Below are 26,941 nucleotides of genomic sequence, written 5' to 3' on the forward strand. Positions count from 1 at the left end.
TTTCAGTAAATATTGCTATGTTGCACACTCTTTTATTTATATTATAATAAAGGGCATCTATGGGGTGATTCACATTTCCAGTCAACATATTGTCCTGACAACTTGATAACCGCACGACATTACTTTTATCGGCTTTTGGTCCCTTTTAAAAAACAAAAAAAATCACCAAAGGAGTCGCATTATGCAAAATAATATTTTTAAAAATCTTAAAACGAATTAATTTTTTTTATAATTATACACACGTATTCAATTTAATTTGCTCTGAAAAAAAGTTTTTTTTATTTTTAATTTAATTTACATTTTTATTTTTTGTCATAATACTAAAGTAAATTGGTTAAATATTCATGCACGGCCCGTTTTTTCCGTATTTTGTATGTCACATAATTCAGCAATTAATTGCAACAACTCGTTGCCTTTCACAATCGCTGTGTATATGATAGGCTGCAGTGCTGCCGGGAGGGGAAACCATTACAAACGTTTTCGATGCATGAAAGCGTTTCAGTGCACGTCCTATTTGTAAACCTCTTCAGTAGGGCGATTTTGCGCGCTCCCGTGGACTCGCCATAGAAAACAAAGCTGAACGTCTTCCATAACAGCTAGAGGTGCAGACTTGAGGAATATCCGAATTTAGTCTGCATACAGCGAGCTGAATATGGATTTACTGTGGGTGTAGCATCGTTGGAGACCGAGCCTTCTCGGTTGGAGTGACAGCAGGACACTAGCGAAACCACCGAAAATAACAGCTGTGTCTTTTTTTCTCGGGGTGCTTTGTCTAGTCCACCTAACGATAGCAAACCATCACTCTCGTTTTAACCGCAAGATATTCAGCTAGTTCTTACTAGCTGCTGCCGGGATGTATCACCATGTTGTCACCAAAAAGTAACCGCTAAGACGTCGAATTGTGAAAGAAACGCAAGAAAACATCTCCCGGGTCCCGACGGGTTGTCACTGGGACCTGAATCTGTGTTAGCCACAGTCGCGGAACCCACTGTTTTTGGCGATATGGCGGAGCAAGGCTACTCATCCTGGTGAGTGCGTACAGGCATTGCGCTACCGACTGGTAGCCGCTGTTGCTATTGCTAAACCAGATTGCAATAGGTCATTAAACCAACGAACCGTATTTCTGTCAGTATACAGAAACCTTTGTCTCTTCACATCGACACTTTCACATGCATTTATCAACGTCTTCAGAGCAAAAGGTCACTCATCCAGATATTTTTCCATCAGCTTTTTTTTTTTTTTTTTTTTTTTGCTAAACTGCTAACTTTGGCTAGCCGTAGCTAACGAGCAGCCCCAGCTGATGCCGTGCTAACATTGTCCAGCATCGGTTAAATCCAATGGTGGCTGTTGTAAGGAAATGCTAACGAGTTAGCTGCCCTGCTGATAGCTAAAGCACAATGGGGTGGTCATTTTGCGAATTTTCCTTCGCTTTTTGGAGTACGGCTGGCTTTGTTGGTAAACCCAGTTGTGCACAATAAACGCAGCATTTCATGACAGTGTTAAAATGCTTAGTTTGTTGTCCGTGCCAACAAATTAGCGCTAGCTGGCATTCGTCGTCGACCTGCTGCTCACACAATAACAAAGGTTCGGCTGTAGCTAAGCTAGCATCGGTGTCATGTCACAAAAATGCAGTTTTTCCATACAGTGACAAGCGATAGGCGGTCACAGAAGGCACCATCAGGTCTCGAGGTATAGAAACGATATATAACTATAGTGTCATAGTAATTTTTGTGGTCGGCGAAAGTATAGATTGCACGAAATCATTCAGAGATGATGTGATAAGTGAAATGCGTTGTCTCCGAAAACGACCTCTTTCTTATGGCCTAGTTAATCTATACTAGGTTATACTTGTCTGATCTATGAACTAAAGATTAAGTGTTTGTGTCATGTCTACTACAAAATTGTTTTGAGTCTGAGAAGGCCGAGCCAACCGGGTCTTCCCTAAGAGAGTGCATTCATTGAGTTGTACGAGTCGACTGTGTTTATTTCATAGCCTAACCTTTATTTAATGTCACACTTTTTGTGAACCTTCTGCCTCTGAAAATCCCAGTATTCATGCTCTTTAAAAAAAATCACAATTGAATATCTTTCATCAGTTTTAGATCAGTGAACAAAAGTCTTTCCCAGTACAGCGATATCTGTAAATGCAGATAAAACAAAGTTTTTCCCAACGTTTTTGCCAGCAGGGTGCCACTGTGTGCTTTTAGCTTCATAAGTGGTCTATCAAGCTGTTTGTGTGGTAAATGTGTTGTATAAAAAGTCCAAATCACTGTAAAATGTGAGGCCAAAGAAAGAAAATAGTTTGTATATTTTTTTTAATGCACAATTTTTATGACTACACCCAGTCCACAGGCTTTTACAATGAAACTTGATATTTGAAAGGGTTGTTGTCATTAATTTTGTGTGCAATGTTATTGGATCTCAGAATGCAAATTAGTGTCCAAAAAAACAAGCTTCATGATCCTGTTTGACTTGTCAACGGCTGTGATATATCAGAAGATAAGAGAAGCACTGGTGAGGATTAATTAACATAGTAAGCCTAATTTATGTGACACAGCAGCAATAAAACCCACTGCCGATCAAGATGGATTTACACCTCGATGAGATCGGATCAAAGCACAAGCAAAACTACCTCCAGATGTGGTTAAATCAGTGGATCGATTCGTAACACAGCAGATAATGTCCATTTATTCTTTTGCTTTAAATGGGACTAACATTGAAATATGTCTTCACAATATTACAGCCCCATCATTTTTCTTTTTTTAATTAAATTTATAGGACTGAGATCATCTCTGCCTGGGAGGGGAGGAGGGTTAACTTTATGTTTGATTATTTATTTATTTTTTTAAAAAAAGGTATGAATAGAAATATTCAGGCATGCCTTATATGCCCCAAACAGCTGTTCCGACTTTGACACACAGTCTGCAGTAATGTGGGTGGATAACACTCCATCAACCTCACAGCCCAACGTCTTCATACGGCTGATCTTTTTTTACTTCCATGTTTGATTATGAAGATTCATAATCAAATATATTTTTTTTCAAAATTTATATTATATGATCAAATTAAGAATATTTTCCAGGTGCACTGTTATCTATACTGTTCTACAAACATAAAAAATGATTTGGGGTTATTTTATGTGCACTCCTACACATGACCATTTTGCATGTGTCTGTTTTATATATGCTGATATTTAAGTTATAGTGAGGCAGATTAAATCAAGTATGAATTCAAAAGCTAATGATGATGATTTAACATGTTATTGGGAAAACAACCTGTAACAATCCTCTTGATCGGTAAGCTATCTGGGATTGCTCTGAACATATTTATTATCATCTGTCCCCAGGCCTTGCTTTAACAGTGTTAACGTATTGTTCATTCTCAACTTTTTAACACTTGTTGAAGGTAGCTTAGTACAAAGGGAATCTGAAAAACAGATAACCTCCATCCAAGAGAGTGAAAAAGAGGAATCAGAGACATTATACTGGTTGAAATTTATTCAGAACAGCAAAGATGGTTATGAAATTTTAACTGAGAGGGGGAAAAGGGAAGGGGGGAAAACCCCTTGCTTTTGGGGAAAATCTGTACATAATTTCATTATAAAACATTTCATTTGTGAGTGTAGTTTGTCTCAATTGCCGCTTAAGTTCGAGTTCATTAGATACTTGCTTTAAACTAACTCCCCAAGCAAGTGCCACAAAGCTTTACCCAGATGGCTGCTCAGTGGCAAGACTTTCTTCTAGAAGGACTTTGGGAAAATTCAGCCACTTCAAAATTCTCTCTGGTCTAATTTGCATACACTAGTCTATTTTTTTGAGGAAAAAAGAGGAAGAAAAGAACCACACACACCCACAGAGGCAGTTTATAGAGGGGAAAAAAGAAAACATACAGAAACACAATAGAAGCACTGATAAGAACATGCCAAGTGGACAAACCACAAAGCCATGTCGGCCAATCAGAACCACAGGCTCTGCGACGTCAAAAACTGCCAACCCTGCAAATGCCTTTTCTGAATTTCTTGACCCATGATTTCCAAAAGGCCAGTTTCAGTGACCTAAAACTGCGTGTGTGGCTAAAAGGCTAAAGTCCATGGAGAAGGAAAATCTGTTTTGTTTTTTAAACACGTAGTGTCAACAAGGCCTTGTACATTTTGTGACTTAATGATTTTGTGTTAACCATGGCTAAAGAGCTGTTGATATAAGGATTCCTGCTTAGAGATGTATTTATTGTAATATTTATGATTTAACTCAACCTCCTCAAAAGAAATTAGTCTAAATGGGGTTTAGATGCATAGTTGCTTGTGTTGATTTGCAAGCTCAGCAGAAAAACATTAGACCGTGACTATCTATTGTGCTTGAAATAGCTTAAATGTCACTGAGGAGCTTCAGAGATGAATAATGAGTAAATGTGGAATTATAGTTGAATCTCAAAGCTTGTGTGCTCGCACTAAATTTTCGTTTTCGTGTGCACAGCCAACCATCAGGGCAGAATATCATAGTGTTTGTAGACATAAGCTGTTTTCAAACACAAATTTAGGACAGTTTTGGAACAATCTGGTTGAGATATTTTCTGCTTTTCTCACTTGTAGTGAACAGCAGGAAATAAATTTGCAGTGTGCTGGAAATGTTAGATTTGCTGCAGTATTAGGTGCTCTGTTCAAACATCACATGGACCCATGAAGCTGACAGGTTTGCCCTACACTTCTATCAGATTACATCAAGAGAAGTTAAGAGTACATGCATGAAAATGGCTTCATATTTTCTACATTTTTATTGGTGTTATCTAGTAAGTAAGTGATGTTTTCTCTTCATATCAGCATCATCAGGTTAATATAGTTTAATATTGCACTAGATCAATTTTAAGTCATCCTGTTACAGTAGAGTAAGTGATGCCACTTTTGTCCTCACCTCAGTACCCGTTTGTCAGAAGAGCAGCAGCTAGGCCCAGTGCAGCTACCTCGCACACTGAGCCACTGAATGCAATGTGTTCCTAGTAACTTTCAGAAGACACCAGAAAGCACTGCTGTTTTAAATCACATGCCTAAGTTTATTAATAGTGTTGACAAAGAGCAGATATTTGAAGACCGATCTCTCACCGCAATTTGTAGAGACATTTGTTAAATGTGCACTTAGTTTCTGTTGTGCGCAGCTAATTTTATATCAAGTGTATTGCTGTCCAGCGCAAACGACAGTGAGCCCCTTTCAACCCCACAACAACCAGCTGACCAATCTTTCTGAAGAGTCTTCATTTGTTGCCACTATCAACTCTTGCAATAGCAGCAATTTGCTTTAAAGTTAGATTACTAACCATTGGTAGTTGTTTTGTTCTAGTTTCTCTTCCTAGCTTTTAGTTGTGTAGCTGACAGTGCATGCAGTGTAAATGAGAAATTTTCAACCGTGACATTTTAAATCAAATTATGAAAGTCACACTTCCTGAAGTGAAAGCATAGAGCAGCAAAACTATTCAGTTGTGTTTTTGTTGTATGGCACTCTTTCTGACACACTGATGGGGCACTGCCCTATTTGTAATATACTGAAAACTTTTTTTTTTTCTTCCTAATATAACTGTTTAAGTCCTGCCACCACCAGAGAGACCCAGTAAAGATATAAAGTGTTGGAAGATTTGACATAACCCCTGCCTGCTGACCTGTTTAGGCTAGTGATGGCGTTTACACCAGTTACTGTTATCAGTTCATCTGCACAGAAAACTGGGTTAAGTAGCACAATAGCAGAGAAGATGACGTTGTTGTATTTTATGGTAGAGCTGGAGCCTCACCTCTGACACACATTCACCGAGCTGTGAGCAAAGAGACAGCCCTTGGGCTAAGACCGTTAACTTTCTTTCACTTACCCTGAGCTTTAATTTTTTTTTCTTAAGTTGACAGCAACAGTGCTCGTTTTTATAATCACAATCAAGACCTATATTGGTAAAAAGCCATTAAGCTTATTATTTTAGTTTAAGCAGCCCAGTTGTGGGTGGGAAGAGTGGCAGCAAAAATATCCAAAGGGGGCAGTAAAACTGTATTGGCCTTTTTGTGTGTGTGTGTGTGTGTGTGTGTGTGTGTGTGTGTGTGTGTGTGTGTGTGTGTGTGTACGTATATCACTACTGTATATCCTCTGGTATAATATTTCTTTCTGTCAGCAGTACTATACTGCTGCTGAAATATGACTGCAAGAAGAGTACTACATCTCATTCCTCTGGAAACTAACGTTAAATAGTTTTGTGCCATCAGCAATTGAATTACTTGTAAATTCACATATTTTTGAGTAAAGTTGTTTAAAAAAAATAATACATAGATAATAATAAGCTAAAAATTACAGATCTGATTAGATAAAGCAAAAGTACCGATGGCAACAGTGCCATCTTTGCCTCCAGTCAAATTCCTCACCTCACTATTTGCCGAACACATGACCACTACACAATGCTCAGCAACACTTTATTGCTGAGCATTGTGGAATTTTGAGAGGACAGCAAAGTTGCCGTTTCAACAGAATTGTTAAACGGTTTTATAAATGTTAACATAGCCAGAGATCACATTAACAGTAGCCATTTCACTATTAGCAGTTAACCAATAGCCACAGTAGCCAACATCATTAAGCTAGGAACTAGCAGCTATGGCTAATAATAAAATATTAGGAGGATAACACAGTTATTTGTGTCCAGTGTCAAGTACTCAAAGGTAATAAGTGGCATTTTTTCTGTTAGAGCATTAAAGAAAACAAACTAATGATATAGTGATATATATGACTGAGTATGATTATGTCTTAGGTTATTAGTTTTATTGTAAATATTCTGTATTTTTATATAAACTTGTTCTCAGAAAACATTTTAAACTAAAATCATCATTCAGTCCAGCAGGCATCATTGTGTTGAGTGTTGAGACCCAATACACCTCTTTCTGAGAAGTCAAATCCAATGAAATGCAGAGTGGCAAGGGACTGATGTTTAGCTTCTTGGTAGTGTTTGGCTGTAACTACTCCAAGTTCCCAGTATGCATGCGTCTAATATGTTCTGAAGTTCATTGGTTGACTGCTCTTTGTTTTTTCAGTGTAAGCTTGACCATTGGGGCATTCAAGAATACAGATTACTGATGTTGTACTGTAGTTTAGTTTATGAATTGTTTGATAAGGAACGTTTTACCAGTATGTGGATGGGTAAAATATATCTGAAATAGTGTTACACTGACTGCATTTACCAACATCTTAAGTTTCCTTTTAGGTGATGCCAAGTGTGATTAGGTTTGCTGGCCTGAAAACTGTGTGCAAGATTATTGCTTATTGTTTGAGCTCTTTGAAATGATAGGAGAGGAGGCATTTCAGTGATTCCACTCAGTGATTCCACTTAGTGACGGTTCAGCTTTTAAGATGTGCCAGTGTCTGTTAATTATGTCCCTGGATTTCTGATGATAGTGGTTCAATTCAGTGATGAAAGTTATTCTTTCATTTTTTTTCTGTTAAGGTTTTAAGGCTTAAGCAGTTCATATCTTGAAGATACTAAAGCATGGAATTAGGCTCTGACGATTATGGAGGGATGGCACTTTCCTTAATTAAATCATGATTTCATCTCCTTTGTCATGCTTTTGAATTCTTCCAAGTCTGAGAAATTTCTCCAAAGGCATAAAAATTGCCCAGTAGGTATGTTTTCCTTGAGATGACTTGGATGGTGTTGCAGTGAAGAAGAGTGTTATGTTCAATAGGGTTCCTTTAAATTGAAATATGTAGGCTTCCATCTTGGTGTATAGACATGGGTAGATTACAATGAAAAAGTGTCTAGAAGGAAATACTTGAATTTACATGTCAGAAACATTTTGAGTTCTCCAAGAAAGTACCATCTCTCCATAATTGACATAGCCTACACCCAAGTCATATGTCATTTCTGTGTCAGTGTGACCTAAGGGTGGAGGATGTTAACAAGTAGTTACCTGATTGCCAGCGTATCATCGGTAGTGCAGTGCTCTTTATGCATAACAGGCCTGTGCAGTCATGCAGTCAAGTTAAACGGTGTGAGTCTCAGCAAGTTAGTTCACTTGAGGAATTTAACTAGCTAGCCACCATGCTAAAACTGAATCCATCTGTCTAATCTTTGAAACACTTTCAGTTAGTTAAAATACTTTTCTGTCAATTCAGATTTTGGATCAGGCTAAAATGTTAAAAAATAATGCTATATATCTTGACGCATGCCCAATCATCCAGGTAAGTAAATCCCAAAAGGTTGATTCTGTTCATCTGGACGTTTCGCCACTTGGGTGGGTGACGAAATGTCCAGATGAACAGAATCAACCTTTTGGGATAATGCCATATAGTTTCACGGTTATATTAATAGGTTATATTATATTTCAAGTACCCATGCATTTCCTTTTTGTTACTGACAAATGAGAGTAAAAAGGCTATAAAGGCTCAGGTTTTTTAGAAAAAAAAATTAATATGGGACAGGATTAGGAAGCTGAGGAAAAATGAAGACAAGATAGTGGCGCTCGTAATAATCATAAGATTTAAGTTAGGTTACTGCTCAGTTTAACAGGCAAAACTGAAACAAACTGCAGGCTCATTTACCACAGAGATACATTTGCGGTAGAGTTACGAGTGCCTGCGTGTTTTTAAAAATATCTGTATGTCTGAAGCGTAGCTATAATTGTATAGCAACATGGAGCACTATGATATGCAACATGAATATTTTATTGCACATGTAATTAGTGTGTCCTTGTGTAGAGATGCCACAAGACCCAAGACTTGAGTGGAAAGCCAGTACAAATAGTTAAGGACCTGATGGTACTTTTCTATTTTACTGTAATTTATATAATTGCAAGAACTATGAAGTTTACTCCAAAATAATAACATAATGCTGCAGCATGTAGGTGTACAGCAGAATCTTTGTAAAGAATTATTTGTTTAAACTAAGAAGTTTGGTGGGGATTTTTTTTTTTGCTTTTTGCTGGAGCTTTTTGTTCCTAAAATATTAGACTTTACATTGCATATCTGCTGATTGTCATATCCAATCAAATTTACAGCATATTTAAAAAATAGAACTTTTCTTTTAGTTGTGCCAATCTGACACATTTAATAGTTGACAAAAAACAAAAGGAGAGAAAAGCAGAGATCAACTTGTGTGTGGATTAGGGCTGGGCGATATATCGAGTTTTTCAAAAATATCGATATATTTTTATACGAGATATAAGATGTGACAATATCCTTTATATCGATATATACGTTATAATTATAGTTGTGGAGCCATAAGTTTGCCTCTCTTTTGTCTCTACGCAACGTTACTCCGCCTCGCCTCTCCTTCACTGAACACAACTCCCCCTCCTCCCCCATAGCTTCACCTGCAGGCAGCGACAAGATGAACACGGCAAATCTCCATTAACGAGTTACTGCGCATCGCTCCGTGCGTGGGGCTGGACGGCGTCAACGTGCTAACGAGCTAACCACGCTAACGCCATGCAGCCCACAGGGGCTGCACAGCCTAAAATCCTTTCATTTTCTCAAAAGTTGACAGCGCGCCTTATGTATGAATTCTGGTTGTGCTTGATGACCGCGAACCAATTTTATGTGGAACACAGCGCTCAGCAATCTGTCAAAAAATGTTTTAGTACAACTTTGGTAAGCTACGGAGCTGCACGGCTTGATGGATTGTCGGAGCATTATGGCTACCGAGGAGCCTCGCGGAGTGATACGCACTGTGCTTCAACGTAATATTACCGTATTGTGTGTGTATAAGGACCATAAATGGCACCTGAAGCGGATTTCAAACTCCAGGCTGTCAGTCACGCAGTAGAAGTTGGGAACAGAGCAGCTGTGAAATCTTTGTTATTATGCTCAGCGTCTGTTAGTTTACATTTTGACTGCACAATTGTGAGCTTTTTGTTATGCACAAAAACAACATAGTTTTCTTTTATTTATGGAGCATTATTATTTAATAAATGCTCATAATTTATTTTTGAGTAGTTTTTTTCATGTACATCTATGCTGTATGTTAATAAAAGTGCCTGTGTGACATCTGGGACACAGCTTTGACTAAGAACTCTCTTTTTGTTCTTACTTTATGGCTTTAAAAAAATATCGAGATATATATCTTATATCGCCATCCATCTAAAAAATATCGAGATATGAATTTTGGGTCATATCGCCCAGCCCTAGTGTGGATTTATGTCAACATATGTTCTCTCTCAGAACAAACCTGTAGAACAAGCTTTCTACCTGACACTTCAGGTTTGGCATGCTAACCTAAAGTCTTATAGCCCTTTTTCACTACTACCTGCTCAACTCAACCCTACTCTGTTTTGGCCATTTTCCATTACGATCAAGTACCACCTAATGTATGTGGGGGTCATTGAAACTGACAAATGCAGACTTGATGTCACAGCTCCAGGGTCAGGGTGCCGGTGCTTTAAATGCTTGTACACTGCATGTCGTGGAAGGAAAGCTCAGTCTGCATTTAAAACACTTGCTCTTGCCAACTAGCAAGAGCAGCAATGTTTAAACATCTGCTCAACTAGATGTTTAAACATTGCTGCTTTTGCTAGTCGGCACCAGAAGTACTTGTCAGGTAAACAAGTGATTCTTATTTTATTGATATCCAAAATTACCCATTGGTTGTAATCTCTCGTCTTCCGTCTAAGGGCAGGCAGTGGTGCTTGCTCCCTCTTTGTGATGGAAAGTAGGCAGACAGCTGTGAGAACTAGTGCGGTTCTACAATGCTTTGAAAGATGAGTGGTTATACGTTAGACATTACAAGAGTTAACATAAACAAGACTGAAGCTGTGTGTAACCACATTCTGCACAGGCACATATGTAGATGCTGGCCAACAGGAAAGGTGGATAACTGCTGCTAGCAGTGCTAATGTAACACTTGGCAAACTGATCTAATATTGCACGTGTGTAGTGTTATACACAGCACAAAATCTTCAGCAATATTTAAAAGCACAATGTCATTATTAAATGTCATTAATGGAATGTTAAATGCAAATGCAATGATTGTATTTGCAATGTTTAAGCTCATCTTTTAGATATTTGAAGCACTTTTCCTGCACCATTTTTTAAAAATAATCTTAATACAAACTTTTTAAAAATATTGTACATATGTACACTAATGTGATTATTTTAATGAATGAATACCTTAGTAAAAGTTAATAGAGTTAAGAAGAAACTTTACACCTGGAAACCTGGTTTTTAAAGATATAAATACAAAGTCCTGTTAAGACTTATCTACAGTGCAAGTCGATGAAGCTTAACCCTTTAAAACCGGTCGGAGCGGGTATGCTCAGTTTTGCGTAACTATTTTTAAATCCCTGTAGAGCCGGAACCACGTAAGCTAGCACAATAATTTTTAAAAGTCATTTTTGAGTTCATGGTTTTCTGAATAGTTTCTGGGATGCTTAGAACTCAAATTGCACTGCTGGAAATAGTTTATTTTGATGCACATGGTGTTTATTTGCATTATAATATTTATTTTCACTTCTCCAGCAGTATATAAAAATTGGTGCATCTCAAAAATAAAACTATGAAGACACTCAAAATAAATTTCCTGTTGTTAGAAACTATTTTGTGCAACTTTTTTGTATTTACAATTTTGAGGGATAAACCTCTTAAAACCCAAAAAATTATTATCAATTTTTTGTAGTTTATTGCACTTTGTTGTAATATATGTAGTTATTATAGACTTAATGCATACATATTATTAAAATCTGGGCTATAACGGTTATATTGATGTATAGCAACTTGAAATGCTCCCAAAAATGGCACTACTGCATGTAAAAATATAAAGATAACTCTGGCGGACTTGGTTCTATGGTAGGTCTTAAAGGGTTAAATGACTTTTGCACTTTTTAAATAATCCTGTTAAATCTTAAGGAGTTTTGAGGGCTTCTTCAGTAGATCTTACAGCTGTATAGACAGAGCTAATCCTGCTGAATTCTCTATTTAAGAGCACACATTGACCTGAGTTTGGCACACTACTAAGGCACCTGTTGGATGTGTCCTGAACAGAAGCACCACTAAGATAACCTCTCAGAGCTGAAAAGCTCAATTTGTTTTAATTTGGAGAGACAGGCGCCTAATCAAGCTTAAATTTTAATGGTGGTCATCTGTGCTGATTAAATGAGTAAAATCGTTACATGTTGAGGCCAGCCTTAATAGATATGTGCAACAGCTAGTATTATCCTTGATGTCTTAATACAAACTGATAGATGCTTGATTAGTTGGTTATTGAACTTATCTTTTCATTAACATACGTCATGCAGTTACAAAACTTTAAAACATGTCTTTTTGCAGGAGATTTTCTCTTTTTGTTTAAAAAAAAAAAAAAAAAAAAAAAAAGATTAATTCAAGAATGTATTTTTGACCTCATTATTATTTTTGCTTACTAGTCACTGGACTCCAAAATTGTAAACCCCTCCTAGATGCAATCTTTGTTACGTTAAGATGAACGATGGGCTGTGGGATTGTAACACCAGAGATAAAGCCTGACCAGAACCGCCTGGATCTGACCAAGATCCATTTCAATGCTAAATTCTCAAACAAACACAAAATGGACAGATAACTCATTACAGTACCAATGCAGAGGAAATGTGTCCTTTTATATTGGGTGTAGTCCATTAATGTCCATAATTGATCATAAAGGTGAGACACTAAATGCTACCTAATTGGAAGTCAAACACCCAGTGCCTCGCTTAATGTAATTGATGGGAAAACTTGTTCGCAAGATTAATGTTAGTCCTGGAAGACTTGCCTTTTTTCTGTTTAATTTATGTGTCTGTGTGTGTGTATTAGACCAGACCTGAGTAAGATGTTCATTTTGCATGCTTGAATCTTTAACATCTATACCTCACAGGTAGCAAAAGTCTTTATTGTGGCCTGTTGACCTGGCCTTTGGTGGTCAGGTCTGCATGCAACTAGGACTGGGCGATATGACCCAAAATCCATATCTTGATATTCTTTTGCTGGATGGCGATATATGATATATATCTCGATATATTTTTTTTAAAGCCCTAAAGTAAGAACAAAAAGTGAGTTCTTAGTCAAAGCTGTGTCCCAGATGTCACACAGGCACTTTTATTAATATACAGCGTACATGAAAAAATTACTCAGAAATAAATTATCAGCATTTATTAAATAATAATTCTCCATAAATAAAATAAAACAATGTTGTTTTTGTGCATAACAAAAAGCTCACAATTGTGCAGTTAAAATGTAAACTAAAAGGCGCTGAGCATAATAACAAAGACGGACAGATTTCGCAGCTGCTCTGTTCCCAAGTTCTACTATGTGACTGACAGCCTGGAGTTTGAAATCCTCTTTGTAACCATGTCTCTTAACTGGTGCCATTTGAGGCCCTTATAAACACACAATGCGGTAATATTACTTTGAAGCACAGTAGGTATTACTCCGCGAGGCTCCTGACTACGGTAGCCGTAATGCTCCAACAATCCATCAAGTGGTGCGGCTTCGTAGCTTACAGATTGCTGAGCGCCGTGTACCATATAAAAGCGGTTTGCGGTCAGTAAGCACAACCAGAATTCATACATAATTCTGGTTGTATGAATTCATACACTGTCGATTTTTGAGAAAATGAAAGGGTTTTAGGCCGGGCAGCCTCTCATGTTCAGCTGTTTTTTTTTGTAAAAAGATAACAATGTTAGCCTTTTCTGCAGCTATGGGGCATATATGGTATCGCTCTTGGCTGGAAGTAGTGCTTAAACAATGGAAAAAACACAAACTTTATCCAAAAACCTCTCATGTTTAACTGTTTTCCACTTTTTCTTTGGTCATTTTAGCCTTTTTGGCCAGGGTGAAGGGAGTATCTGCCATCAAACAAGAAGACAGCCGCATGTAGCTATGATGATGTTTGCTAGTTCACCTTACATGCATTAATGTAATAACGTGGTGAGCCTACTCAACGTAAATTACACACGAACAACATTAAGCGACTCACGCAGAGAAGAACGGCTGCTGCTGCCATCATCATCCGTCATCATTTCTGCTACACTGGCAGGGCTAGGGGCCAGGACTCTATTCTTCGGGTTTTTGGGGGATGTTGCTCCGGGTCCAATAACTGGCAACCCACCCGCAGTAGATGTGCACGGAGTGAGGTCTCACAGCAAGCTATCAAATACAGCGCATTTCTCGGCTTTTAAAAAAAACGCTATGCGTCGCCAGGTGTTTCATCGGATTTGAGGTGTTACCTCCTTTGACAGTATCACAGTATCAGCTTAAAGCACTTGTTACAGGCTGCTGAGTTTGCATATTTTGCTGTGAAGTACAGCCATACATTTGACCGGTCCTCCTTGGGCATTTTTAATCTGTAGCTCTGCTCTAAAAGAACGTACGTACCTGGACCCGCCTACTATCCTCGGAAACGTAAAATGATTGGCTAGAATCTAAAGTGTATCACAGCTCAGGAAAAAAAAGCACCGAAATAAAGCACCGAAATGTGCGCTGCTTTTCGGTCTGGTTACTACCGTTTATGTCAGAACCGGTGCCATCATGGCACCGGATACCGGTACCCATCCCTAGTTTTGACGCTGTCCAGCCGCATTGACGCATTAATGCAGTTATGGCGTTAACGTCGTTTTAATGAGATTACCATTTTAGTGCTGGTAGCATTAATCTCCAAATGTTTTCTTTTTACCGACCAGCTCCTCTTTGATAGCTGCCATGTCCATCTTGTCGTTGCCTGCAGGTGAAGCGATGGGGGAGGGGGAGTTGTGTTCAGTGAAGGAGAGAGGCGAGGCAGAGTAACGTTGCGTAGAGACAAAAGTGGACGAAAGACAGGCAAACTTGCGGCTCCTCAAGTATAATTCTAACTTAACATATACTATAGCGTTACGATATTGTCACATCTCATATCTCGTATAAAAATATATCAATATATTTAAAAAGTCGATCTATTGCCCAGTCCTACATGCAACTGCTTTGATTAAGAATGGTATTGGAATTGTTATTGAAAACCTAGTCTGTCAGCGAACAAGGACGTCTTATGGCACTTCGGGCTACCGTCCAGGCCTCAACAGTCCGGGATTGTATTTTGTTTTTAAATGTTCCATTCATCTATCTCACCCATGTTCTACAGGCTTCTGTGCACAGAATTCAGACGAACCAGTTCGATGCTAGAATATGAATTAGGTCTGTGGGAGATTAAACTAGCTGTCTGTCTGCTTGCTGTGTTGACAGTGGAGCAGTGACCTCATTGGTGTGTTGTAAAACAAAGTCAGCTTTCCCTTATCACTTTATGAATGCTCGAAACCAAACTGACCATGTTGTTTTAACCCGCACCTAGAGTCAAATATACCAGCCCCCATTGTAATGCTGTATGATGCAGTGCTGTCCTAGTGTCCCGTTTCCACAGTGAACTGTATGTTAGTGTTCCAGACTCAGAGACCCAGTAGAAGTTTCTGTACCACTGAATAAATGAAAGCGACAACGGTTTTGCTTTTTTCACTTTTGCAGAGTAAGAACTAGAGCAGGGGGATATGACCCAAAATATTTATCACGATATACATTTGAAAATTTGTGATAACGATATAACTGACGATATAATTGACACTAGACAAAATACTTTATAACTCCACAACTTTATTAGTGCAAAAAAATCAATGTATCAATGTATTTTCACTTAAACAAGCAGCTGTTTTTTGTGCATTAAAGTTATATAAAAATTTATCAGTGCAAATGCAAATTCCTTGCTGACTGTTTAACCAAAAGGCATTTCCAGTGGAAATTGGCCGACATATCCTCAGCATAACCATGTATAATATCCACAAAACTTAAAAAGAGGTTATAGACACACAATACAGTAATATTATGTTGAAGCACAGTACGTATCACTCTGCGAGGCTCCTGCCTACAATAGCCGTAATGCTCTGCCAATCCATCAAGCGGTGCTAAAACATTTGACAGATTTTCGAGCGCCGTGTACCACATAAAATCGTTTCGAGGTCAGTAAACACAACCAGAATTCATACATAAGGCACACGGGATTATAAGGGGCACTGTCGATTTTCAGAAAAATCAAAGGATTGATTTTAAAAACACCAAAAAACACGGTAATAACGACGGCCGGCTAGCATGCTCTACCAAAATAGTGCTTTGTTGTGTATCTGACAGACGAAAGCTAAACCAGTTCCACACCACTGAAGTTGCAGCATTTTTACAAACCAATTCTGGTTCATCCGTTTCATTCAACGATCCCCTTTCGCCCTTCTCGTTCTCCTTCGCCGCCATGTTTTTTCCACCATGTGCGTATGAATACAAAGGCACTGCGCATGCACGTTTTACCCATATTCTATCACGATATTTCATTTTCTTATCGTTGCCCAACATTATACCGGTATTACTGTGAACGGTATGATATGGCCCAGCCCTAGTAAGAACTGTGAAATCCTGTGTTAAAAGACACACCAGAATGAAAAATGACTTGAAGTGGCAAGCCTTCTTATGAGTTTCTTATAGTCACCAAACTGGGCACATAAACAGTGATGCCACCAAAGCGCTGTACGATTTATAGCACCACTCAGGGTGCAAGTAATCACTGCATCCAGTTTCTTTTAATCGGTGGGTGTCGCCACCCAGGTAAAACCTCCAAATCAGCACTGGTATAGGAGGAGAAGTTAAATCCAGAATAAACCCTGTATAATCTGGGGATCTCTGGGCTAAGCATTGACATATCATAAAAATGGCAGTAGAAATCAATACAATCGTACACTTATCTTCAACTGGGCAGCAAATAGGTGTGGCCCTTGTGTGAGGTTATAAAATTTGAAAGGTGCACAACTGGCCAAGAGAACACCAAAGTGCAGCTTGTGCCAATGGAAGTGATGTCACTTCTGGCGTCCGGTGCAACTCGCAAGGATGAGAACTGAGTATAAAGGGCCCATTATGCTAAATGTTCTATCAGTGTTTGGAGGAAAAATAATTATACAACTCAACTGCATGCCAGCAGAAAATAAATCTTTGTAATTGCACAGCCAAACTAAAAATGCATCCCCTTTATATCATGATAGTGTGTGTGTGTGTGTGTGTGTGTGTGTGTGTGTGTGTGTGTGTGTGTGTGTGTGTGTGAGATAAGCTTTACATTCGGGTCAGTTCAGGCCTGTAAAATAAAGTCAGCATGGGCCAAAAACAGCAGTTCCTCTGCCACTAGAACCTTGTTCCAAAAGCAAGTCAGCTCTCATAGACTCCCATCTTAAAATGTCCATCTTTCCAGCAGGATCAATTTTACATCCCCCAGTTTTAATAGCTGACCTGTTTGAATTGTACAAAATCTAAATTCTGTTGGAGGTGTGGCAGCATAGTCTGACAGGTGGCTGCCGAGACATGTGGGTGTAGCCGGTAGATATTTCCTGGGCTGGACCTCAGCTAATTAATGTTGATGAACTGGATCTCGGTTCGTGTACATGGTGTTGGAGTATTTCATCTGTGTTGACACAGTGTGTATTACGGTATATGTACCAATAACCAATTCAAGGAAACTGTTACTTATAACATTCAACCTATGGAGTTGCTCTCAAACTTATCTTCTACTGGCTTTAATTAAAAAAACAAAAACAAACAAAAAAATATCCGAGGATTGTTTGATTTAATTAAAGCTGAGAGGCATTATGGTGCACACTACAGAGATAAAACATCCAAGATTGCATTTGTTCATTGTCGCTCTTGAAGTATAGCTCACGAAATTGGCTTCAAAAATGCAGATTTTCAGTTAGTTATGATTGCTATATATTATAATATAGCTTTCACATTTTGCTGGTGCTGACAACACAAACGGAAATGTAATGTGTATAATACAGGATGTTGCAAAGGAAATCATTTTGCATCCATTCAGTGTTGTTTCATAATAACCAAAGAGGATGTAGCTGCTGGCATCAGGTGTCATAGCGTGAGGAACATTTGAAACACTACGAAGTGATACTATATTATATTACTTTTAAATGTCGTACATATAGTTTCTGACACTGTGTGTTTGTATGTTTTCTCTTTTTTAACACCTTATTTCTTTCTCTTTTTCTGCTTTGTAACAATTTGTATATTTTATTTCATTTACTCTTTAGTAAACATTAAATTCAACAGCACTTTTAAATACACTCTGCATTCCTCATCCATGACCAGAGTTTGACAGGAGACACACGGGGCAGGATTTGGGTCAAATTTGCACCTCGTACTAAGGCAGGCAAATTACAATACCAGCCTAGTTTTTGACTGCATAATAAGGTTGCATGTCAAGGATGTGCCGCATATTGATATGGGACGAAGATCAGTCAAAATAAAAGCCTGGGTAAACATTTGTTTGAAAACAGCTGCCACTGTTTAATGTGCAAACATCCAGATTAGATGCAGAACTCTAATCATGACTGATTAACAAACTGAAATGGATAGATGGATATCTGAAGTTTTAAAACCATGCTCATCCTTTATCAAAATAAGTGCAATGCATCTGTCATTGTGCATAACTATGATTCCTGCTGCTTTCAGGCTGAGTTGTGTGGATCATATTTTTAATAGTGACTGAGCAGAGGGCTATTGCGTTGTTGTGCTCGATCTGTTCCTCGGCTATTTAATAAAACTGAAAAACATAAGTGCTATAGCACATGGGGATTCCACTCCAGAGGCATTATTTCAGCAAGATCTGCAGATGATCATAGCTGGCAATCCCAGACTATAGAACATTTTCTATACAATCTTTTATGTTACAGAGTATTCTAGGAACCAAATGCATGATTTATATTTTCTATCTGGAGTGTTGGCTTATGCATTTCAGTCCGATCAGGAATTGTTATACACACAGTGAAATTTCAGATGTTGATGGATCTAATATAGGTGCAAAGCTAGTATTTAGTGCAAGCTCAGCTTTTATAAAACATCAATGTGCCAGTCATTTGCTTTTAAACTACACCAATAAACATAACACCTAAAACCTGAACTTAACATTAGTACAGTTCTTTCTTTTCTTTTCTTTTTTTTAATTCACACCCTCTTCTTTAGTATACAGTTTCCAGTGTGCCTTCAACTCTGTCCCATTTGCCTCATTGATTTTCATAATCGATAGCTTGCTTTTCCTCAGTTCTCATTTTAACATGCAGCAAAATTAGCAATTCAGATTCTGCTGTCGAATTGGTTTCATTCGCTGCTTTGGTGTGTGTGCATTATGAGGTCCGGTCATCTCAGGAGAACATATGCTCATCGTTGTGCGGCTCAACAGTATTGTGCAGCTTCAGTGGGATGTAGGGTGGTCATAATTAATTTATTCAGATTCTTTTCCAGTTCTGTTCCATGTTTGGTTATGTAGTGATAAACGGGGATTTTTTTTGTTCGTTTTATTCTTATTCTTTAACAGGCCACTGTGATGGTTAACTGAACTCTGCTGACCCAGTTCCCTTTGTATGCACAATGCACAATGCTGTACCTTTGTATGGAATGGACATGCTGCCCAGTTAGTTTACACTTGCTGGTACAGTCTGCAGACTTCATTATTTTATTTCCAAGCATTAAACTTGCTCCACTCAGTTTATCATTTTTGTGGTTGCTGTTGGTGCCACGCTACTTTGCTGGGACAAATGTGTCTCATGGTGATAAAATTGCCACAGCCAATTTTTCCATTGTCAGGTATAGCGTCTGAAAGGAGTCACACAAATTGCCATTTTCAGCTAGAGTCTGTTTTTGCTGTGTTTAGAGTATGATGATTTAAAAAATAATGCTCCATGGAAAGAACAGCACAGCCATAATTTATTCGGACATCACCAATGGTTTGTATGTCTCTATGGGTGAATTGATTACAGAGTAGAATCCAGCAGGAAAACCACCTTTATTCTCAGAGAGAGGCTTATTTACACAATTCACCACAGTCTAGCAAATCTAAGGGCTGAACTTTCTTCCCCTGTAATATACCAGCTCTGAAGCTCATATTTCCTCTTCCATAATTGAACTTTGAGTAAATTTGACAGTAATCATATGCATCCTGACTCACTAAATAATCCTTGTCAACTCAACATATTTTGTTTCATAACTTTATTTGTTTTGCTGGTGTGATAGTTTTTTGGTTTGTTTTTTTTCCCTTCTTTTTGGTAATGCTTGTGTTTTAGTGAATATTTTCTTCTCCTTTAGCTAAAAAAGGAGAGGCTAGGAAGCCTCACAAAAGCTAAAATCACTTTTAAACAATTTCTCTTTTGGTACGAGTTGTCAGATCACATCAAGTGAGAATTCAACTTGTGCAACAAGCAAAAGTATATTAAAAAAACTGAAGAGTGGGCAAATCCCGAGTTAAACTTTTCTAAACTTCAAGGCAAGCAAAGCTGGCACTAATGAAAGTACAGGATAGCGTTGATTGACATAAGAGTGAGTGGTGCATTTAGAGCAGGGATTGGCAACCGTGTGGCACGCGAAGGGTTAACTGATGGCACGACCATAGCTGGATTGGCCATAGGACATAGGGCATTTGTGCGATGGGCCGATTGTGATTTTTCATTTTTACGGGCCGATGGTTCTTTTTTTGTTTGTTTGTTTTTGTAACGATGCATCCCCTTTATATCATGATAGTGTGTGTGTGTGTGATAAGCTTTACATTCGGGTCAGTTCAGGCCTGTAAAATAAAGTCAGCATGGGCCAAAAACAGCAGTTCCTCTGCCACTAGAACCTTGTTCCAAAAGCAAGTCAGCTCTCATAGATTCCCATCTTAAAATGTCCATCTTTCCAGCAGGATCAATTTTACATCCCCCAGTTTTAATAGCTGACCTGTTTGAATTGTACAAAATCTAAATTCTGTTGGAGGTGTGGCAGCATAGTCTGACAGGTGGCTGCCGAGACATGTGGGTGTAGCCGGTAGATATTTCCTGGGCTGGACCTCAGCTAATTAATGTTGATGAACTGGATCTCGGTTCGTGTACATGGTGTTGGAGTATTTCATCTGTGTTGACACAGTGTGTATTACGGTATATGTACCAATAACCAATTCAAGGAAACTGTTACTTATAACATTCAACCTATGGAGTTGCTCTCAAACTTATCTTCTACTGGCTTTAATTAAAAAAACAAAAACAAACAAAAAAATATCCGAGGATTGTTTGATTTAATTAAAGCTGAGAGGCATTATGGTGCACACTACAGAGATAAAACATCCAAGATTGCATTTGTTCATTGTCGCTCTTGAAGTATAGCTCACGAAATTGGCTTCAAAAATGCAGATTTTCAGTTAGTTATGATTGCTATATATTATAATATAGCTTTCACATTTTGCTGGTGCTGACAACACAAACGGAAATGTAATGTGTATAATACAGGATGTTGCAAAGGAAATCATTTTGCATCCATTCAGTGTTGTTTCATAATAACCAAAGAGGATGTAGCTGCTGGCATCAGGTGTCATAGCGTGAGGAACATTTGAAACACTACGAAGTGATACTATATTATATTACTTTTAAATGTCGTACATATAGTTTCTGACACTGTGTGTTTGTATGTTTTCTCTTTTTTAACACCTTATTTCTTTCTCTTTTTCTGCTTTGTAACAATTTGTATATTTTATTTCATTTACTCTTTAGTAAACATTAAATTCAACAGCACTTTTAAATACACTCTGCATTCCTCATCCATGACCAGAGTTTGACAGGAGACACACGGGGCAGGATTTGGGTCAAATTTGCACCTCGTACTAAGGCAGGGGGTCGAATACGGGATCGTCCCGTATTCAGAGAAATTATTACGCGTTTCGTATTGAGCTGAAAAGGGAACAGTTTGTCCCGGACTTCAGCTACAATGGAAAAAGACACAAAGCTTGAGTTTTTCTGTTGTTACGCTATTAGCTGCCTCTTCTTCTCTCATTCGCTCCCCTCCCTCTCCTGTTGCTACTTCAATCATGAAACTGATCAATGATCAGCTGATCGGCTTTTCTCTCTTGTTTGTTTATCGGTCACTTTGCGCCAGAAAGAGGAAACCAGCGGATGACGCGCTAAACAACAGCAGCACATTTAAGCTTGATCAGCTGTTGTTAGAATTTATTTAATATTCATTTCTAGTATCAGCTGATGTTTGCTTGAGCCACAGCTGTAAAAGCTGCTGGTCATGATATCGGTTTGCTTATCTGGTGAGAGGGAAACATGAAGATGAAACCAGGAGATGTCCTGATGTTACTGAATCATCAGAGCTGAACAGGTGATGGAGAAACAGGTTTACCTTTTTAGGTGACATGAATGAGTTGAAGGGAAGTTGTGAACTGTTTCTGAGAGACAAATAACACCAGGATCCTTTTCTAAGTAGCTGACAGCTGGTAACTGTGCAGGGGCGGGTCTAGCAAAGTTTTGCCAGGGGGCCAGGTAGGGCATTAACAGGGAAAGGGGGGCACAAAGAAATACTTTTCTTTCTTATTCTCATTTAAAATGTCTGGCTTTTATTAAATAATTATCTGAATCTTACAACCAAAGTTTTCATCTCATGTAAAATGTATAGAGATCATACATATACCAACAGGACAGTGTACATCACTGTCACGACAGCGTTTGTTTTCATTCAAAGGCTTTATGGCTTTTCCTATAATACCTGGGCGGCCGGTCTCTAGTCAAAATGCCCGGGCCGATTTTTTTTTTTTGTCCCAGTCCAGCCCTGGACACGACACGCAGTGAATTAATCTGAGAAGGTGCATTAAAAAAATAAATGGCCGGGCCAGCGGTGCACATCGCAAATTAGCTCACATAGACACATTAGTCGTGCCGCTTCTTAATGATGGTATTTTAGCTGACAACTCCAACTACCAGATTCAACTTGTAGTTGGCTAAAGATAACTTAGCCTACCGGTGAGAGGGACGTTGCTAGCTGGCACCTTTTCATGCTATGTTGAAATTTCCACATTCCGACACTTCAAATGCGCTCGGCGCAGCAACAGCACTGTGGAAATACATGGATACATCCATAGACTCAAGACAGAATTCACAATGTGTTTTCAGGACTTTCAGGTGTTTGGACCAATGTTTTCTTTTCTGTACAAACCAGAAAGCCTTAATGAGCAGCTGGATTTGTCTGGCATTAACTGGCTAAACTCAGAGGACATCGAAATGCAGCTGACCGAACTGAAAAGCTCGACTCTGTGGGGGTCAAAGTTTGCAGAACTACAAACACAGCTGGTATCCATAGCTGTGCGTGTTCATGGAGTTTGCATTTTCACCTGCTGGACATCACTACCTGACAAGTTTAACTGTCTTCAGAACATTGCAGAGGCCTTATTGACAGTATTTGGTTCTACATATCTGTGTGAGCAGATTTTCTCTCACACGAAGAGTGTCCTCAGGTAGCCGTCTGAATGCTGGACACTCGGAGACCTGTGTCTCTGAGTGGGAGCCCAGACATCACATTAACATGTGTATCCCTGTATCAACAAACATGCCATATTGGCCCAGTTTATTTTTCTTATCATTGTTGTGAGGAGACCATAAATAGCATTTGCATTTTCTGTTGTACAGTTCATTTGCTGTTATGGAGTTCTTGTTATGGATAAAAAGTGTCTTTTTTTTGTTTCAAAATAGCTGATAACTATTCGCTGATAGTTGCCAACATCTGCGAACAAATATAATTCTATAAAGTTGTTCTATATACTGTGTAACTGATTAATATAGAGCGTTATTAAATTTATTGCTAATGCAATCATATGGCACATTGTCTTCTGAGGAAATTTTAGATGGCACTCATCATCAGAAAGGTTGCCGACCCCTGATTTAGAGGGTTAACTAGGTAACTAGAGTTTGGACCAAATTTGAACGACAAAGCATGAGGTTTCCTGTGTGAACATACCTTTTATTCATAGTGATAGTCCGTTATACTCTAATCACAACTACTACTATTCATATTTTGTGGCTAAATTAGAGACCGTGTAAAATGTGGACCGTGACATCACTATTTGAACACTCAAAGGGCTCTGTACAACATGCCTCATCCACCCATTCATTTATATTTTTGGTATGCTTTTTCTGCCTGAGTGCTTTTTATCTAATATTCACACATATTCCCAGTCTAATGGATGCATCGGAAAGTAACTTCTTCTTAAGTTCAGTATCTTGTGTTACTGTGGGGTTAAATGTAAGCTGAATAGTTGTCTCTTTCTGTGTTGGTACTGTTTTATACCTGTCCAGGGTGCACTTTGTATCTTGGTGGGATATTAAGAAAATGTATTTATGGACTTGAAACTAGTAATTTAGCCCATAAATTCATCAGGAAAGTATCTTTATCTTAAATCTTTCCCCCATAAAGACAATATTTGATGACATTTAACAACCTCCCCTGTACCCTTAATGATGTGTTTGACACTTCAGTATATATCAATAAAGATGTGGTTCGATGACCATTTTTTCCAAGGGTAGCTGCATAAGCAGAGACCACCTTCACTAACAGCCCTGAAACATTACTGAAACTGTTCCTCTAAGGCTTTCAAGGGGTAAAGAGTTAATATTTTTTATTTTGTTGTGTAACACTGTTGTGTAAAACAGAGGGTCAGTGGGCACATAAAAGTTCAGAAAATGTTTGAATGGCTTTGACTTTTTCTGTCTTTTTATATATATATATATTCTAGCAGAAGCATTTCACCACAAAGGTTTGATTGCTTTTACACCAAAAGCAGTACCTAAACTCTTAAAAAAAAAAAAAAAAAAAAAGTTTTTCACTTGAGTTAACTCCTCCACATTGTTGTCTCTTGCTGCAGGAGAGAAACTGCATCATCCTGACTTTTGTTGTTAACCTTTGTGGTTAAAAAAAGAGAGACTTTGGTGTTTTGTTTTCTTTTTGCTCATACTTTGAAGCATGTGACACTTATTTTCAGTCTCCTTTTCCTGGCTGCTGCATGTCTTAGCACTTATTAAAAAACGTTTAAACTGATGAAATATCAAGTCTAATAATGCCAAGTGTTAGAGGCCACACCACTGTATTTTTAGTTAAACAAATCCCATCAGCATCACAGTTGTGAGACTGCTCTCCAGAACAGCAGCCACTTTGCTATAGCAGTGAAACTCATCGCATATTCCTCATATTCTTAGCAGTTCTGTTTGTGAGATGTTATTCAGGTTGGCATTGGTCTATTTAATACTTTTTTATATGCTGTTCACTATTGAATGTAGTGAATGGAGCCCAGAGTTTTGCCCTGACAGCTGTGACCGGAGAGTACAGAACATAAACACACACAAGCATCAAGTATAATTGCTTGACAACAGCATCTGAGTGTTAGGAATTTGAAAACTTAAGCTGTGGTAAAATAAATATCGACAGCAGCACAGTTAATTATCAGATTAATGTGTTACTGCTCTTCAACAGTACATAGCAGTAATCTTGTGTTAATAATGAGACAGTTGTGCTTTTGTTGTTGTTAAATGTCCATGCGTAGTCATTTGTGCAGTAAGTAATGTTTGTATGTCTCTCTTTCTTCTATAGGGCGTACTCCCTAGTTGACTCCAGTCAGGTGTCCACCTTCCTCATTTCCATTCTGCTCATTGTCTATGGCAGCTTCAGGTGAGTGTTAATAGGAAAAGGTGTTTCTATTACAGTAGATGAGCAGTAAAATGTAGGTATTTTTTTAAATAAATTTTTTTGTTTGTGTTCAAGTCAGTAAAAATGCTCAAGTTCTAGTTTAATTGTTTGGATTAGCAAACAGCAAAATTACGACATCTCTCTAATTTATATTTTGTGATTAATCTGTATCTGTATGGATATATTATCTTCTCCCATCCCAGTAATAACAGGTGTAATCTATCATTAAAACTAGACATAATTTAATTAATGATCAAAATGATGATAACATTTTCAGTGTTTTACCAGTCAGCCCACAAAACAGTCCCTATGAATTTTCACGTAGTCTAAATTTGTCTCCATACTGGGTACCTGAGGGGCTTTACTGTTGACCGCGGCAGTCTTTATGTGACCAAAGCAATCAAAGGTTTTCAGTTAGCACTGTATAACTGTTTGTGACCAAATTTACCTAGTGACAACAAGCAACCTCCAGCAACTACTCACAACCACACAGGGAATATTAATGTTTTCCTAGAGAGCAGTGGTTACCTGGGGGTGGGGGAATGGGCTCCTGTTAGACTTGTAACCAAGACCAAGACAATACCAAGACCAGAGGGTATCAAGACCAAGACAAAGTCGAAACGAGACCGAGACAAAAAAGTCTTTAAACTGCAGCCAGATGCTGCTTCATTTATGGGTGTCAGGCATACTTATGTGTTTTTGCGATGCACTTGCACAGCCTTCCTCACCGCTGTCTACTGTCTCACTCACTTACTGAGAGGACAGACACACGCTCCACTTGACTGTCGCGTCTCTCCCCCTCTGTTTTCCACATAATGATATTATCCTATATCCTCGCATGTGATTGGCCACAATATGGAGGGATTGGACCATAGCTGAGCCACTGTGTGAGAGCTGAGCAGTGAAAGGAAATTGAGGAGCCGGCTCTCGCTCAATGGGAGTCGACTCTGATTCACTACAAAGCACTCTCTAAGCACGGCTCTTAGAGCTGATGCTTTTGCGCATGACACATTATTGAACGTTGCGTTGTGTGTCATGGATACTGTTGACTCCAAATCTCCCAACCACTATGTTGATCTGAGACAGCAAGACCGAGAGAGCGAGACCAAGACAAGACCGAGGGATCCGAGACCAAGACCAAAGTCCGTCGAGACCAAGACCACGTAAAAGTGGTCTCGAGACATCCTACTCTAGCTCCTGTGTGCCTGGTGCCTTATTCACACTTCTAATTATATGATAGAAATCAATAAGTCACACTATAATCTGTGAACAATAAACAGTTTAACTCTAATAACTGCACATTTGCAAAGCTACACACATGCTGGGTAATATTTGCTAGCTAGGTAATCTGACATCATTAACATCCGACATGGAGTCCATCATTGCATTACACAAAGAGACCAGGAATATGTCAAAAACATACAGCACTCGTCTACTGTCTGACTTTGTTCAAT

General features: G+C 38.5%; 1 protein-coding gene across 1 annotated transcript in view; it reads left to right on the forward strand.

The window, feature by feature from the left end:
• Positions 1–440: 440 nt before the first annotated feature.
• The window catches only part of sppl3 (signal peptide peptidase 3), a 40,523-nt gene continuing 14,022 nt past the window's right edge, over positions 441–26,941 (forward strand). The window contains exons 1-2 of the mRNA XM_084935089.1: positions 441–1,028; positions 25,392–25,469. Of these exons, the coding sequence (XP_084791215.1) occupies positions 1,003–1,028; positions 25,392–25,469 (104 nt within the window). The 5' untranslated portion in view covers positions 441–1,002. The remainder of the gene's footprint in view (positions 1,029–25,391; positions 25,470–26,941) is intronic.

This window comes from Perissodus microlepis, chromosome 7, assembly GCF_051167445.1.
Source record: "Perissodus microlepis isolate ML-2025 ecotype Zambia chromosome 7, ASM5116744v1, whole genome shotgun sequence".
Lineage (NCBI taxonomy): Eukaryota > Metazoa > Chordata > Actinopteri > Cichliformes > Cichlidae > Perissodus > Perissodus microlepis.